Source organism: Cavia porcellus, unplaced genomic scaffold, assembly GCF_034190915.1.
Source record: "Cavia porcellus strain 051 isolate PalLab524CR breed Dunkin Hartley unplaced genomic scaffold, mCavPor4.1 scaffold_8, whole genome shotgun sequence".
NCBI lineage: Eukaryota > Metazoa > Chordata > Mammalia > Rodentia > Caviidae > Cavia > Cavia porcellus.
In genome coordinates this window covers 56677443-56695369 of record NW_026947491.1, presented here as the reverse complement: position 1 = coordinate 56695369, position 17927 = coordinate 56677443, and the positions used below count along the sequence as shown (strand labels likewise).

At 39.8% G+C, this 17927-nt stretch overlaps 1 protein-coding gene across 2 annotated transcripts in view; it reads right to left on the bottom strand.

The window, feature by feature from the left end:
* Nucleotides 1-10483, bottom strand: part of Srgap1 (SLIT-ROBO Rho GTPase activating protein 1) — a 288940-nt gene extending 278457 nt beyond the window's left edge. For both annotated transcript variants that reach the window (XM_003476114.5, XM_003476115.5), the window contains exon 1: nt 10292-10483. In XM_003476114.5, coding sequence (XP_003476162.1) covers nt 10292-10358 — 67 coding nt within the window. In that variant the 5' untranslated portion in view covers nt 10359-10483. The remainder of the gene's footprint in view (nt 1-10291) is intronic.
* Between the last annotated feature and the right edge of the window lie 7444 nt (nt 10484-17927).

Below are 17927 nucleotides of genomic sequence, written 5' to 3'. Positions count from 1 at the left end.
GCTATAGGTACTTCTATTAATTTGCAATCAAAATTCTGCCTTCAGCAAAATACAAGAAAAATAAATTTATAGGGTTTGCAAATGAAAAAAATAAAAATCACTGCTCCTTATAAGTAATGGGATTTTATTTTTAAAAACAAATTATTTGAAATTACAGAAGAATAAAAAAAAAAATTCCCTTCCATCTTCTGAGGGTTTGCTGAAATGACCTGACTATGGCTACAGACACAGGAGAAAAAGGCATGAAAACGCAATCATGTGCACAGGGTAAAAATCATGCCACGGCAGCCACACACAAACCCTGAGCCTCCGAGAAGGTTAGAAGGCTGAAGTTTATACCATTCTACATTGGAGAAAGAGATAATCACTTAGCTAGGGGTTTAGGTGTTCCAGAGGACAAGACAAGGAGCAAAGAAAGAAATGCAGAGGTGCAGGAAGATTTTCTTGTAATGTAGATAAAGTTGCCAAGGTAACAGTCCTCTGAATATAGATGAAAAGTCCGTCTGGAGGGTATGCTCCAGCAAGGATCCTGAGTCTCTTGTTCCTGGCAGTTAATCTTGCCTGGTAAATTTCACAACTGTTTTTCTTCTGGGAAGGGAACTTGTCTCAGACAGAAGGACTCTCCCAACAATGTGGGAGACAAACAGAGTAGGAGACAGAACAGTAGAAGGAGGAACAGAAAATGAGAGAACACCTGAGGCTAATCCTGTAGTCCGAGGTCACATATGGTCAGGTCTGAGTCATCATTATTTTTCTGAGTCCTAACAAAATACAGATTAGCAAAGTGGCTAGATATAAGACTAATATGCAAAAATATACTTCATTTCTGAGGTTGAAAAAACAACTAGAAAACTCTTAAAGAGCTCATGAATATCAGTAACAATCACTATGACAGTAAGTAACATAACGCATTTTTTTGCAGCACTGGCCTCACACATGCTTGTCAAGCACTCCACAACTGAGCTACACTCCCCTAATATACACTCCCCTAATTATTTAAAATAATTAAATAAATAATATATTCATATTCGTGGTACACAGGACTAATATCATATAGACACCAATTCTTCCCCGAGTCATAATCCATGCCATCTTAATCAAAATGCCAATGGATTTTTAATGGAAGGCAAATTGATTCTAAAATGTATTTGGAAGACATAAGACCCTGATCACCATGATGCTTCTGAATGACAATAAAGAGGAAAGATTTGGTTTACTGGATATAAAAATTTATTACAAAGCTAAGTAAGATAGTGTAGTAATGGTACAGAAGTAAAGTAACCAATGGAACATAACAGTGTCTAGAAATGGTCACATGTATTATAAAGCTTTGATCAAGATGGAAACAGCAGGCACCATATAAACAACAAATAAATGATAACACTGGAACAAGTTAAAATGAGTAACAGCTATTTAGCAAGAGCTGTCTTTTTTTTAAAAGTGAAAATAAAAGTTACAAACTAGAGAAGGATATTTATAACAGATTTAACAGACGAGATTAGTATCAAGAAGACACTAAATCAAAACTAAAACTTACAAATCAATACACCAAATAAACCAACAGATAAATGGGCAAAGATATGAGTAAGAGTATAACTTCAAAAACAAACAGTCTGCCATGTGCCACCCTGCCTTCAAGTCAGCCAATTATGGACTGAATCATCTACAAACTATAAGCTAACTAAACTTTCCTCCTTTAAAAAACAAAAACATGGTACATAAACATATAAGACGCTCTTATCTCACTAGAAATTAAGAGATATACAGCAAAATAAAAACATACAGTATAATAATTCCACTCAATGATTGTCTCTAAAAAAAACTGTGTTTTTATTTTTGCTTTGTTGTGTCCACTTAAATCTGTTCTCTTCTACCAAGTAGATAGGACCATCCCAATAGACTACATTTCCCAGCATCCCTTGCAGAACGATGTAGCGCTGTGGAGAGCATCTCACCAGATATATCAATGGAAATTGTGTGTACTACTAATGGTCTGGCTTTCAAAGCTCAGGTCATGTGCACTTTGCCACAAACTAGAACACAAACATACTTAACATCCAATTTCAAACAGATAGACAAGTTCAGTTTTCTAAGAGATGGCAGAACCACAAGATGGAAGAAACCTGAATAATTTAATGGGGCAAAGCCATCCCGGCAGACTACATTGCAAGCATATCTCCTGAGTGTTAAATGAACAAGAAAGAAACTTGTACGTATTTAAGTCCTGGTTTTTGTCTTTTCATTTTTCTTTTTTTGGTTTCTCTTTATTTCAGGTTAATCTCTATCTTAACTAATACACTGATTAATTCTAAACACTTTTCGGAATGTAGAATTCTCAGTCCCTGCTGATATGACTCCAAATACCAAAAATTTTGAAGAGTTTGACATTACCCAGTAAGGTTGAACAAGCACGTTCCTCTGACCCAGGAAATATAGTAAAAGAAACTCTTGCACATACATGTATACCAGGAAACACCTACAACACTTTATATATTATTATTCATGAAGGCAAAAAAAATTTCAACAATAACCTAAAGGAGGGGAGGGAAATGGGGAAGAAAAAAAAAGAACTCAGGTATATTATGTACAGGTACAAATGCCCTGTGATGAATGTGATTAATATGTATATAACAAATATGCACTAACAAAAAAAATTTTTTAAAAGAAAAATAGCTTGTAGTATTTTCATACACTAAGATACACCAGTAAAAATTTCAGTGTACTAGTAAAATTACAACTACACACATTAATGTAGATGAATTAACATAATACTGAACAAAAAATTAAGCATAAGAATGTATATACCCAGTGACTATCAATTCATGCTTGATCTTATTTCATCTGTATCTCTATCTACTTCTTCCCTTACTAAGATTATTATGAAGAAAAAATATTTCAGTATGGCTCTTTCAAAGATTAAGAGCCAAAATATTATTACTTTTTTAATTAAAATAAGCATCCACTTCAATATCATTAAAAATCCAATATGTATTCAAATAACTATATTAATATATTAATATGGCATACTGTAAAGAAAAACTGTGAAGAAATCTATAAAAGTATAATAACATAAACAGGGTGATTAATACAAAACTCAAAACTATTCTTGGCTGGCAATGGGAAGAGGCATTGGAAATTGTTGGAAAAGGTGCAAATGTGTGTTTTTAAGGTACTAGTAACATTCTTAAACCCTGCTGGCTGGCTGGTACCCAGGGTTTCATTTTATTGTTTTTCTTTTAATTATAAATAAATATTCTTTGTAGCCATTTAAGATTTTTATTTCAGAAGGAAGGAAGGGAAAAGGGATGGAAACAAAAGAGAAGAGGATGGATGGACTCTGACTGTCTCTCCCTCTCTCTCTCACACACACACACCACATTAGATTCACTCAAACAAAAACCAAAGTATGTCAATCAGTTGTAATTTGGCTTGGATTTTCCTTGCCCATTCCCATTCTCATGGAGGGTGAATCTGAAAATTTACCAAGATTCAGTAACTGTGGCCCCAAAATATACGGAGCATAAGGTATACTAAGCAGGAAAAACAAATAGAAATTCCTCCTACCATGCACTGTGGCTCTTTATAGTCATGTAAAACTCGGGATACTGGTTAAAAGGGTCACAGTCAAGCCTGCTCTCCGTGAGTGTTCATAGTGGTAGCTGCAGTTATACCACCTTTAATAACTATTACATCATCTTTCTTATAAGCTTTTTCTATTCACTTACTAGCAAATAACTAACCACGTAACAAAATGTTCTTCAAGAGCCACCATGAAAGACTCCACAATATCCCATGTGTATAAATGAGTTAACCATTTCCTGGTGTAACCTAGTTAACAGTTTCTTTCTTGAACACTAAGACTGTTTCCAGCTTTGAGACTTTTTAAAGAAGGTATAAACAATTTCAATTTCACACGATGTTATAAAACTTGATTGGGCGCACTAGATAACACTGAATGATCACCACATCAATTTCACTACAAAAGAATCAGTATTCAAAATTAATACTTTCTTCACTCACTAAATATTTAACGAAGCCCTACTCTGGGGGTAGGGGATGACAGGTTACATAGACTATGATTTCTAATACCAAGGTGCTTTCTAGGAAGCGGGAGTAAATGGTTAGTGACACATGAATTTCTCACTGCTGCATCAACTTTAAATGAAAACAGTATTTTTAAAGACTATAAAATTAAATCAGTGACTGTTACAACTAAATGTCCCCCCAAAGCCTTACGTGGTCACAGGCGGGGCTTTTCAGAGGTAGCTGGATCTAGGGTGTGAGATGCTGGGATTAAGGATGTGTGATAACTAAATTAGTCCGCTGATTGGTTTGGCAGAATTCTGGGTATGAATAAAAGGGGAAGGCCCCCTGGGCGTGGTGGCATCAGCTGAAAGGTGGGTAGCCTGGAAACAACAAAAGGAAGGGGAGGCTGCTGCTTCTCTGTGTGTTGCTCACTGCCTGCTGTCCGACAAGCCATGAGCTGCAATGAAGCCAGCAGCCAACTATGCTAAGACCTCTACAAACCGTGAGCTAAATAAACCTTTTGTCATTTAACGTTGGGTGTTTGGTATTTTGTCTCAACATCGAGAAAAGTAACTAAGACAGTGACTGTAGCAACGTCCTAAGAATCTTCATTCACAGGTCAATGAAATCCATGGACTGGCCTATAGTTTTTATTTTCCACATGGCATCGTAACAGACAAGAGAAAATTAAAAACCAAAGTTCTAAGCAAACATATGACAGCCTAGGCCCAGGAAATACACTTTTAGGGTTAGTTAATTGCACTTGGAAAAAAAACAACATGATATGAGAAGCTGGGAGCTGCACATGGTAGAAACACACTTATAATTCCAGCACTCAGGAGGCTGAGGCAGGAGGACTTCTGGGTTCCACAGCTAGCCAGGGCTACATAGTCAGTTCAAGGCCAGTAGGGACTACAGAGCAAGACCTTGTCCTAAATAAATAGGCAAGTGGGCTGGGAGTCCATCTTACTAGTATTTTCCTTTTAATTCTATTATAAACTCTATCCATTCAAAAAAAAAAAGGTCTGGGCACTTTCTGAGGGAAATTCAAGGTCTGTCCACTTTGGAATCCACTCAGTAAGATTGACACTTATGTATTTGAATTTCAAAAGATTTATTTAAATTAGACTGTAACAAGAACCCGCTGATCTCCAAAGAAAACCAAAATTAAACAGATAGCAATGACTAACATTTACTAAGTATGTACTGTGTGTCAAGCCTGTGATAAATGCTTTCCATGATAGCCCCGCGGGCAACCTCACAAAGACATCAAGGTGAGAACTATTATTATCTCTATTCTACAGATGAAGAAATTGAGCCTTAGAGGTCACACATCTAATTAGTGGCCAGGCCAGACAGAGAAACACTGAAGTTTCCACTGTTAAACACTATGCTCTGTTTCCTTCCCATTCTGAGACACACTGTCAGTAAGTCAGAAGGGAACTCTGAACTCAGGAATAAAAATACCTTCACATAACTGTCTCTAATCCCAAGATCTGCCTTCAAACTATCACAACAAAAGCAGCCTGATGAGACATACGATTTATTCTCCTTACATTTATCTTAATTCTTCCTTGTCTGAAGTTAAGTGAAATTGGCCTAGCATGAGCAAAATGAAAGAAGGATCTGGGCAAAGTCATGAAGCCGGCTCTAAAGTCTGGAACAGAAATGAAGATGTCTGACTCCTAAACCCATCAACACAGATATAGCACAGTAGTCAGCAAAACAATCCAGATGATCGGGCTGAGATTTGCCCTCCTGTATTATGTATACTCCACCCCTCACGGTGCTGCAGGACAAGCTCTGCTCAAAAATGCTACTGAGCCAGACATGGTGGGCATGCCTGTAATTCCAGGAGGAAGATCGCCATGAGTTCAAGACCAGCCTGTCTGAAAAAAACCCAAACCCAAACAAAACAAAAATCTTCCAGAATCATTATTTAATATACTCTAGAGTTTATGAAAACTAATCAGGTAAAGGGACTCACTGTCGTAGGTGCAATTAGTTTCAACAAACCATCAAGTAGATGTTTTACATTTACATATATTTATTATAATGTTTTTCTGGTCTTTAAAAGCCACAATATGAAGTTAGAGCACTATTTGGGCATTACAGTCCCCTGAAACTATCTTGGTAAAAAAATAAAATTTAGCTGTATTTAATTTAATTAACTCCTGTTCACAGACTAAAGCTGTTATTCTCTGGTATAATTTCTTTAATAAATGTAAAGACTAAATAGTCTATCTGCTATCTGAAAGCAAATCACCACCAAGAAGCACAAGCCCCAGGTTCTAGTCCCAAGGGTGTTACACTTAGTTGTACAATTACATTATACATGTTATTAAGCCTCTGTGGGTCATGCAAAAGAGTTGACTAAGAAATGTTTAAAGCACCTCCCAGCTATAAAGTTCTGGTTTATAATTTAAATCAGTAACCTTTTCCATTTTGCATTAAATGAAAACAATAAAAGTAAATATGGTTTCCATAACAGCAATTGTAGCATCTTTAATTTCTTTATTAAAATCCATGGTACGATAGGGGTCCTCTCAAATTTAACTGGAATTTCTTCAGGCTCCATCTGCTACCAAAACGTCCTCTTTTATTTCAAGAAGTACAGTGATCAAAGAAAGTATTTTCTTGGCATTTGTGTATATACTGCATGAAGAGGAATATGAGCCTGTCACCAGGAAAACACTGTAAATAACAGTCATCAATTCTTAGCAACTAAGAACATGCATTATTAACAATGAACACAATGTCTCACCTGTGAGCTCTACCTCTAGAATGTCTTTTAGGCTTGGAGTGTAGCTGATAGAGCACTTACCTATGGATTCTCTCAGGGAAACGGATTCCACCCCCAGGACCACAATCAATCGATGGAAATAAAAAGTGAGTTCAAATATTAAAAAATTTTTAATTCTTTTGGTTTCCATATGTGTAATTCCATAATATTTCTGCTGCAGATTACATAAATTACATAAATTACAGATCTGTCAACCAGTCTCTTCCATGCCTCAGCAGTGGATGCTTCCAAGCTGCAGTCAACTGGTTTGAGTTTCATACACTGTTTCAGACAAGTATGCTTTTTAAAGCGTCCACACAAATGAGATGTATGTCTCCCAATTTTGTGTCTTTGGGAAGCTGTCCAACATGTATGAAATAGTCTCTGTACTCCAAGTTAACACATTTTTTTGAAATTATGGCTTTAAGTCCTTTTGTCTCAGACTTAAACTTACCCCTTCTTTAATGACTTGTGAAATTCTTATGTTTCCCTCTTATGACTGTGCTATACTTATTCGAGCATGGCTTTGATTAGTAGTTTTCTATATTCATTGTTTCATAATTTTAATTTCCGCAAAACTCAATTGATTTTGGGCAAACTACAAGCAAAGATTATTATCCCCCAAATAGAGCTGCCAAGAGAAAAATGTGAAATGCTTGAATATGTTATGAAGCAATTAATATGAATTCACATGACATCTTCAATTAGATTCAAAGACCCTTAGGACAGAGAGAATCCAAGTTTTTCATCTTATAGAAAAGAAAACCAAAATGCACAGTGAAGATAAGTGACTTGCCCACAATGATGCATGTAACTAGATAACAGAAATTACACATCATCACCAGGGATGGTTCTTTACACAGTTGAGGACAGCCCCATTAAGTCTGTTCCCAAAAATCTTTGCAGGTACTGATAAAATCTCAAAACCAAGTCATTTTTTTAGATTGAAAAAATTATAATATTATTTCAGAAACTCTGAGATAAACATAATTGTTATCAGGAAAATGAAAAAGTAAGAAAGGACAACAGCCCAGAGTATTAGATTTTAAGTTAAAAGGTGAAAAAATGACATATACATAATCAAAATGACCTGAATTACCTATAAGCCTAAGCCAACTGGAATCCAAGAAATGTAATGTTTTTCACCGGGAACAGACCTATATGTTAATGAGTCTAACACAGCAAAGTTTTACTTCAGGAACAAACAGACCAGTTCCTATTGTTCATTGTCCAGTGCAGTAGCTGCCTAGAATTAAAGATTGGTTCACCCCCCCCCCATTCCTCCCCAAATCTTTATAGATTCTGGACTGTGGTCTGCAGAGGTAAGATGTTCACCCTAAAGAGGCTTTCTGGAAATGAAAGAAAAAACTAGTCTTAGCTCCCATGCTATCTTCACTAAGGGGCCACATCACACAGCTGGTCTCCAGCACTACTGTTCACTGTCTCAGATATGTCTAGGGACACAGGTGAATTTCTGCAAATTAGCATGTGTAGTTCAACTCCATTCACTCACCCTATTCCCTTGGTTGCATAGGGATGTAAAGATGGAGGTTGGCCCCCAGATATGGAAGTGGCCCACAAGGTCAAGGCAACATCTGGCCACAGGGCAGGGCAGATACAGGGAGGAGACCAAAAGCAGCCTAAGAACTCCTGGGTGTGTGCAAAGGAGGAGGGCAAAGGTTACTTTCTGTAGGAAAGAGTTAATTTCAGAAACAATTTTCACCATATTCATAATTTTACCTTGAATTAGATTTAATGAAAACATTGTAACAGATCCCATTTAATTGATTTGACTCAATGGAGAATCCTTATATCCTCAGATATACAAATAATCTCTTATCTGTAGAACACATACACTAGAAAAAATTGATTAAAAACATTTTTCACATAAAGTCTCATTAATAGGAAAATGATCTTAGAGCAGAGATAACAACTAGCACTACAAAGTGGATTCTGCCAATCAGCACTCCAGAAAGCAAGAAAACCAGACCTCCACCCCTCAAAGACCTGCCACAAAGAACCATGTGGAAATGGTGATTGTGAACAAGAGTATCTCCTTAGAATGAAAGGTTTTAGGCTGCATGGGACTGAGAAAAGAAAAGCTACCCTCAACAGAAAGTTCATCTGGCTCTAAGGAAATAATTACTCCTTCCTAATATAACTTCTATATCAATATAACAAGTTCCTGTAACTATAAATTATCTTTTTTTCTTTTAAAATTAATTACCCTAATTACTGGCAGAAATTATGTGTGTTTCCTGAATGACATTTAGCTTACCCTCACTGTACCGGACAAGCTAAAGGAAATCCAAGTCTCTGGTATGGCCAGAGCTGGTCAACATTCACACACACAGGTGATGGGGCACCCCTCCCCCCTCCACGCCTCTTCCAGGACCCCAGGCATTTTCACAACTTGACCACACAAAAGCAGCTCAGGCAGTTCCTGCCTCTCCCAAGGCAAGCACTGTAATGCCTTTCTCAGCAGCCTTTTCATAAGACTTGTATACAGGCAAACACAGGTGTGGACATAACAATCTTTTTGAACTTTGCATTGAATACACCAAAGAACACCAGTGATCTCAACACTCCACCCATTGTCTCCATCAGAAAAGCTAATTCAGAGACCACACAAGAGGGGAAAAAACAGCATATATATGCACATGTGTTATATATGCATATATATTATGTATATATAACCACTTCAGCAAAATTATACTGGAGAGAAAATACATTTTTCAAACCACAAGGCACAGAAAGTAAAAATGCTTTATCAGTTTTAATTAGGTTTCCTTCATTGGCTGACAATGGAAATGGACTGAAACTACTAAAATAGCCAAACCTTCATTTTACATGCCAGTGGTTTCCAGAAAATGATAAAGCAATATTCTGATGTGAGTGTAAAAGATGGCACTGAATTCTAGCCTATTATAAAGGAGGAGTCAGATTCCACTAGTCACTGCTGGGTCAAACTGCCTGGCTTTTTAGGGAGCTGTTTTATAAAAGAGGAACTCGCCCTAATAAATTAAATAGTGAAGAGTTTAAATGTCTGAAATAGCCTTCACTCAATGAAGCTCTGGACCACTTGGCGTTCAGATTTTACAAAACGACTCCAAAGAAAAATTATGCTGTGACAATGATTTCACGTAAAAAGAATGACGATGAGGATGGTAACTGAGCAGGAACCACGAGCGCTGCCGGCCTCCCCGTGTAAACAGCCCGCAGAAGGTGGGTAAGTTCAAGCCAGTGCTCTCCCGGTTGGAGGTGCGGGCAGGCAGCCGGAGGAAACCACCCAGCGTCCAGGTCCCGGTGGGTTTGACGGGACGAGGGTCGGAACTGGGACAGGCTTGCAAGCTGGCTCGGCCAGGGCTCGAGCTGTCCCTCACTACCTTCCTCCAACGCAGACACCAAGTTAGAAACGCAACTCCGAGAGCACAATGACAAGGAGCCACACAAAAGGAGCCAGGCAGCCGCTCCCATCCTTACCTTTGACTTGACTTTCATACTCGGCTATGATCTCTTTGTCCTTTTTGAATCTGCTCGGAGTGGACATTATCCGGCTGTTCTGGGTTCGCTTTCAATGGGCAAATTCAGTTCGGTGGCTACAAGCCGGTCTCCTTGGAGAAGCAGAGTTGTACTCCCACACGCCGCCGAGAACCCAGAGGCGACCCCGGCAGGAGGGACAGGAGGAAGGAGACGAGGAACAGGAGCGCACGGAGAACTAGACTAACCCGGGCGCCGGCACCATACTCTCCAGAGTGAGCAGCCGTCGGTGATCCGGAGCTGGGTCCGAGGTCCGAGAAGCCAGACGCGCAAACTCCGCGAGCGAGTGGCGGGGGGCGTCTCCCTGCCCACCCCACCCGGAGCCCGGCCACTTCCTCTACGCCCGCTGGGCGGACGCGGGGCTCGCGCCGGCGCTCCGCACCATTGTTCGAGACCTGCACCGGGCAGCCGGGGCCGGGCGGGCTGCGGAGCGCGGGCGCCCGGGAAGGCACTCAGCCTCGGCGCCACGACCCTCCCTTCCGGCCTCCAGCCGCTGGCTCCGCGCTCAGTGGTCCACCCAACCGGGATGCTGGTGCCGCGGCCGCCGCTCCTCCGCCTGCAAACACTGCTGCTCCCTCCCGGACAGGCAGAAACTGCGATCCTAACGCGAGTCCCGGCGGCTGCACACGGAGGGCGGTTGCCGCGATGCTCGAGGGCGCCCTGGGCGCAGCAGCCCCGCCGGGGTGTAGGTCTCCAAAGCCGGCGCGGCGAGGGTCCTGTGCCTCGGCGGCCACAGTACGCCCAGGATACCTCCCTCTCCGGGTCCCCTTTTCTGCTGCTGCCCCCCGGAGGCCGCCGCTGGCACGCACACTCGCACACGAGCCGGGAGAGCCGCGCCCCCGGCGGCCACGAAGTTGAGGGCGCGCGCACAGTCCGTGCCGGGGGCCGCCAGGGGTCGGCGAGGCGGGGCCGGGCTCGCGGGAGGGCCGGACGCTGGGTCCCTGCCCTCCTCCGCCCTCGCCCCTTCTCTGCGCGGCGAGGAAGCGCTGGGCTTGCCCGGAAAGATAGGCACCTCTCGTGGCCAACCGTAGCCGCCCGGGCGGCCGTGGGCGGTGTCCCTGCGCCTCGGTCCGCGGGGCTCAGTCCCACGGCTCGGCGGCTGGAAAGCCCCTTCCTGCGGAGACCGCACTCAGCCTCTTCACTGAATCCAGTGGGGAAGTCCGGAGTAGAGTGTCCCTGCAATAGAAAGGGCTAGAACTTCAAGATGTTACACCGGTAGGAAAATTGAATAGGGAATTGTGGCTGACTTGGCTCTTGAAAATCAAGGAAGGCGAAGCTCTTCAGTCAAGGTGGAGAAAATCACCCATCTTGAACACTATCCTCACCACCCTAGAAGTACCAACTAGTAGGATGGTGGGAAAGGCGTGGGGTAGGAGCAAGTCATACCTAGGATGTTGGTAGCCTTTTTAAGCAGATGTTTACCGCTTAGGACTTTTCTCAGCACCTTCCAGATTACTTGGCAAATAGTATGGTCCTAATTTATAACAGTGATGTGTCCAAAGGCGTGTCTGGTATCAGCATGTTTAGAGAGATCCAAAGGGAGTTCTTTGAGACTTTGATCATTCACTTATACATTCAGTGATGAACGCTGGAATTCTTAATGTGCACTGTACACCAAGCTAAGAGCTAGGGTTTCAGAGATGAGAGACCAGCTCTAAGGTATAATCGAATGTTGTACAAATATATCTAACATATAAATAAATAATTCCAAGCAGTGTGATAATGCTATCTGAGAGAATCTCTTATAACTAAGTACAGAGCTTTAAGAGATCTGGTCAAGGAAAATCGGCCTGCGCAAGAGGCTGGGGAGTAAGGATTCTCCAGAGTGGAACCTGAACAGGGTTTAAGTGAGTTTGTTTTTAGTCCTGGAAATCAAACCCAAGACCTTGTGAATGCTAGTGAGTGCTTCTATACTGACTATACACCCAGTGCCAAAATATGAAGGATGAAGAGAAAGTAGTTCACTTCCTTAGGGAGGAAAAGGAATGCTTTCCAGGGCAAAGAACCATTTTACCTGGGAAACTATAGATTTGGTTACCGATATGTTCCACCCAAATACCAGTTCTGAGAGGTGAAAAATGACATGTACATGTATTATATATAATTACATATTATATAATTTACCAACTGCTAGTATGTGGGCAGTTTTTAATTGCAAATCTTTTAAAGCTTCCATTTTTAGCAAGTCTTTTTATTTTATACCAACAGAATAGAATGTAAGGGAGGAAACTCCAAGCATTTTAAAAAGTTTTTTCACTTTTACAACTCTGGAGTTTAGATTGCTGCACCCTGGGCTCCCCTGATTGCGTGCAGCGTTGTGTTACATAAGAGCTTCAGTGAAGAGCCTGGTGTCCAAAGCCAAGACGGAATGGAAGGTCAGGCCCAGCTGGGAGAGACCTCCTGTGCCATGCTGAGCACTTGGCCAGAGTTCTACAGACAACAGGGAGCCTTTTTAAGTAGAGAAGTGTCATCATCAGATTTGTGTTGTATAAAGATAACAGTTGGCAGTGTGAAAGGGTGGGCTGGCCAGGAGGAGAGGGACCGGAGGCAGCCAGTCCACTTAGGTGGTAACTGCAGTCAAATCTAAATGCGATTTATTCAAATCTAAATGTGAATTCCTATCATCCGTGGAGTCACTGGAGTTTATTTTCTGTTTGTACCTGGGAAGTGCAGTGTGAAAGCAGAGTTTGCAGCCCCTAGAAATGAATTATTTGGTGGGGTCTATAGCTAAGCCAGTGTCATGCAAAAAAGCCCAGAAACAGGGTATCCAGCTGTGCATCCAAGCTTCACTACTCAGTCTTCTCATCTGTTAAACGGATTAGGTCTTAGCTACTGGGAGTGGGATAAGCACGTACTGAGATGATTTTTTAAAAGTGCTTAAAGCCAGTCACATAGTTGAGGCTTTTGTTTCCAGCTATGAGGAAGACTAAGAAGACTAACCCAAGTAACAGAGAGACAGTATTTCAAAAAAAAAAATGCTTACAATCTATAGCACACATCATGTAAATAAATGTTGGTTATTTGTATTGCTATAATCTCAATTTTAATCATCTTTAATAGAAAGAAATTTAAAATCAAATATAAATTCCTAAATATCTTAATGTCCAATAAATGGTCGATAAAACATGTTGAATATTAATGCATTAATATTAGAAGACCAACATTTCATTCTTATTGAAGATTGGCCATTTACCCACTAAGGTGAGAATTTCCATGCATTCTCACAGGAACACTACAAAGTGCACATTATTGTTCTCATTTTACAGATGAGAGTCTGAAGCCTGAGAAAGTTCAGGGAATGTCAGAAGGCCTGACAAGGCCAGATTTCCAGTTCACAGCTGCCTTCCAACTAAGAGCTTTGTTTAGTCTTCCATTCTGCTTCCTGTGGATTCATGATTCCTTTAAACTGTGCAGCAGGTTCACATAGAGTAAAAAGTGTTTTTACTTAGGTGTTTTGGTAATTAGGTGTTCTGTTGTTGTTGTTGGAAGATCCCTTTTCTGATCCAGCTATCAGTGGAATTAGAAAGTGACTTATTCGTTTCATATTTTTTCAAGTTCTCTTTATCTTTCCCTTGTCTTAGAGCCTACCTTACTTTACAAATGTAGACACAGAGAATGTCTGTGACTTACAACCCAGGAAGCCAGAGTAACCCACATATGGGAGAAGACCAAGATTTAGATTTTCACACCCAATTTTCTGTGACTTTGCTCCACCTGGTGGCAGCTCTTAGCTATAAAATATCCACTCCCATGCCTGAAAATCTTTGTTCAAGGCCAAGAGATATTAAAAGAATATTCTTTTCTCTTTTTTTTAAATTTTCTTTTTCTTTCTTTCTTGGTTTTTTTTTTATACAAAGTCTCACTATGCAGTTCAGGATGGTCTTGAGCTCACTTTGTAGCCCAGGCTGGTCTTGAACTCGCAACAATCCTCCTGCCTCAACCTCCTGAGTGCTGGGATTACAGGCATGTGCACCACACCCATTTTAAAAGAATATTCTTATAAAAGGCTTGTTACAGTTATTCAATTAACATTGAGGATATTGTTAAGATTTTTTCAATTTAACGTGTCTCTAAGAAATGGGACTATTTTCTCAAAGATAAAAAGAATTTTTATTCTTTTTCTTCTGTAAGATGGAGATAGTTACTCTAATAGATTTGTGGAAGGGATTACATGCAAAGTGCACATCAAACATTTAGCATCAATGCCAGTAATAAGTACTAAGTAATATTAATCAGTGCTGTTGTCATTATTGTTATTTTGGTGCAGAAAGCGAAGGCTCAAATCATGGCAAAATCATTGCAATCATGGAGGACTTTATAGCTTGTTAATCAGCTCCTATTTGCCTCCTTATTGGCACTTGCAATGTTGAGACTTTCTTTGAATTAATTGGTTTGTTGTATAGTGTTTTAATTTATTGTATTTCTGCACTTCAAATGCTTGATAGAATGATTTCTATAAGTGTATTCAATTCTAATCAACAAATACTTATTATCTGTTAAGTTCAACTATATGCTATTACTGATATTTGATTTTTTACACAAAAATAACAGTGTTGGATGGTTCAGTTTAATAATAGTCTAAAACTCTCTGAATGTTGTCAACAAAATGCAATAAAACCTACTTCAGGATACACAGATGCAGGCTGTGTTGAACCCGGCATATTTCTAGGGGAATCCCATTCCCTTACAGATTGGATTAGGCTAGCATGGTTGGCCAGGTGGTCAATCATGAAATATTAATTATTGTTTTAAAAGACACTTGGACCATAATTTAAGAGCAGCTTGTGGAAATGAACCATATAAATAATCATTTTCACTTTTTTTGGCAGCAGTGGTAGTAAAGACAAGCTGTCAAAAGATTTTGCCAATTTCATTCTGAGGCATTTTTCCTGGCAGGGGAGAGGACAGAGCCAAACAAGAAAGGTGGATTTAGCTGAAGCCCTGGATGGATCAGTGCAGGAGAAGGTAATGAGTACTGGAAGAGAGGAATGATAGATGAAAAAGAGGCAAAGAAACAAAACATCACAAGGAGAAAAGTGGCCCATGAGAAGCATAAGATTGAGATTATTCCTACATTTTCAACTGCATCATTCAGCTCCTTTTGCTTCCCAAACAACTTGTCTCTCATTTTCAAGAGAAGTGCATAAAGCTAAAATAAATCAGAATTTTAAGATTTTTAATTTTCTACAAATAAAAGCCGCTATATATTTTTAGCCATCTGCTCAAAATCACCTGTTTCCCTTTTGCACAAATCATTATTAAAACAGAATTTGCTTTCTTTCATCTCATATTCATAATTTCTACACACCCACACATATCAGCCTTCTCATCAGAGCTACTATTTTCTGCTTTTGAAATCCTACTATGACTTCCCATGCGGCTGCTACACAAAATAAGCAGAATATGAATATTCGATGAGCTCGTTCTGACGGAAGTATTAAATCTTATCACTTATAAAAAGTGGCATTATTACTCAGAGGAAAGAGCAGAAATTAGGCAAGAAATGTCAGCTGCAATTCAGTTGTCAAAATCAAGGATGGATTTGTTGTATAGCAAACCGTAACAAAAAGATTTATTGTATCAAGGAATACATGTGTCTGTAATCTTTGCAGCTAAGGAAATAGCTACAAATTCCTGTCTGACCATTAATCTTCAGCAGCTGACATTTTGAGGTTGTCTGATTTTCTCAGAGATAGAAGTTTGTAGAGTTTTTCCTCATTTTCCTCAGAGATCTGCTCCTGACTAGTGAGGGTGCAAGATTGGTAGAGTCCTACTTAAATATATTAGAGAAGTTTGCTACTTAGAAGAACCTCATAATATCACTTTTTGTAAAGCAAAGAATGTTTTTGGAGAACAGTTACCAGCTGACCTAATTTTTTGGTGTAAGTTTAAAGTTTTATGAACTCAGTTTTTCTCTAAAGCAGCAACACTCAAACCAGTCTGAATCAATGCTTGCTGTTTAAACTTTTATAACTTCATGTTTGGAGAAGTTTTAAATAGATAGAAAAATTAGGCAGAAGTACCGAGTTCCTGTGGGTGCTCTCACTCCTGCTGCTTCTCCTGGTGTTAACATTGTGTGTGTTTGTGAGGTACCCTGGTTTCAGCTGATGACCAACACTAATATCTTCTATGATTGAAGCCCATGGTTGATATTAGGAGTGGCTGTGTTGTACACGCCGTTGGTTTTGACCAATGAAGAGTGACATCTATGGAGACAGAACGTACAGAATAGTTTCACTGCCTTGATACTTTTTATAATAAATACTTTATAACATTTCATTTACGATCCTAAAAGATACCCACATGCTGATTTGGATATTGTTTGAGTGTTCCCAAAGTGTTTAAAGATTGAATTTCATCTAGGTTGCAAGGTGTTATGGTGGTGGAAACTTAATCTGAAGACAGTGTTGAGACCTGAGGCCTTTGGGAGAGAATTACGATTAGATAAGGTCACTAGGGTGGAGCCCACAATGGAATTCTGGAGGTTTTGAATTCTATATAATGAAGAGGCTGGCAGTTACTCATGAAGAATAAATTTATGTGATGAGAAATAGTAAGACCAGAGGATATTCCGTGCAAGATGTATAAGACCATAAAATAAGACATAGGTATCCATGAATGTCAAAATAAAAACTAGTATAAATGATATATATCAAAGATCTGTAAAAAGGCTATATATCAAAAATCTGTAAAAAGGCTTTAACAGGTAAAATGGAGTAAATCCAAGACTCAGACAATTTAAACCAATATTTCACAGACATGAATGCCCTGATGATTCTCCGTTTGCAAGATTGGCTTGGCCAATGAAGGACACCCAGGAAAGCGCTAGCCCACTACATGCTAATACCCCCACCTCCAAATACTGAGAAAAGCCCAAATTCTCACTCCAAAGCAAGCAAGAAGAAATTCAGCTTCTCCTGAGAATCACACTCTTAAAATTTGAGTGTAACTGTCAAGATAGTGTGACCATTGTCTCCTTGGACCTTTATTTTAGATAATTTTTTTTGTTGTCCTTGCATCTTCTGATTTCCATGAAAACACTCAGAACTGATGAATTCTATTGCATATACAGCAGGCTGGTATTGTCCAGTGAAGGAATTTTACCCCTGGGGTGTGTAAGATGACTAGGTGTTGGACTTTGGAGAGGCAACATTACAGTGTCCATATATTTTCAAATTTGTCATAATTTTGTAAACAAAGCTTTCCCATTGTAGTTTATGTGTATAGTTGTTATAAACAAATGTACAGATATTGAGTTGCATGCTCAAATATTTTTTACTGTTAGAAGTTATGACAGAAAAAGTTTGCAGGTCCCTAAATATAAATACAAGTCACATCTAGAGGAATAGATATAACCTGCCTTTGCTTTCAGCCATATCTGGTGTTCTTTAGAATTCTGAGGCAGCACAAACATTTCTTGAATAAAATACATTGTGATCGCCATGAAGACCCTGCACAACCGACCTTCCTAGCAACACTGCTTCATCTCCTGCCACAACCCCTCCCTGTCTTTGTTTCTGCCACGCTGGACTCTAACTGTTCCCCACATGCATTTTGCCACTCCCTCACCTGCACGCTT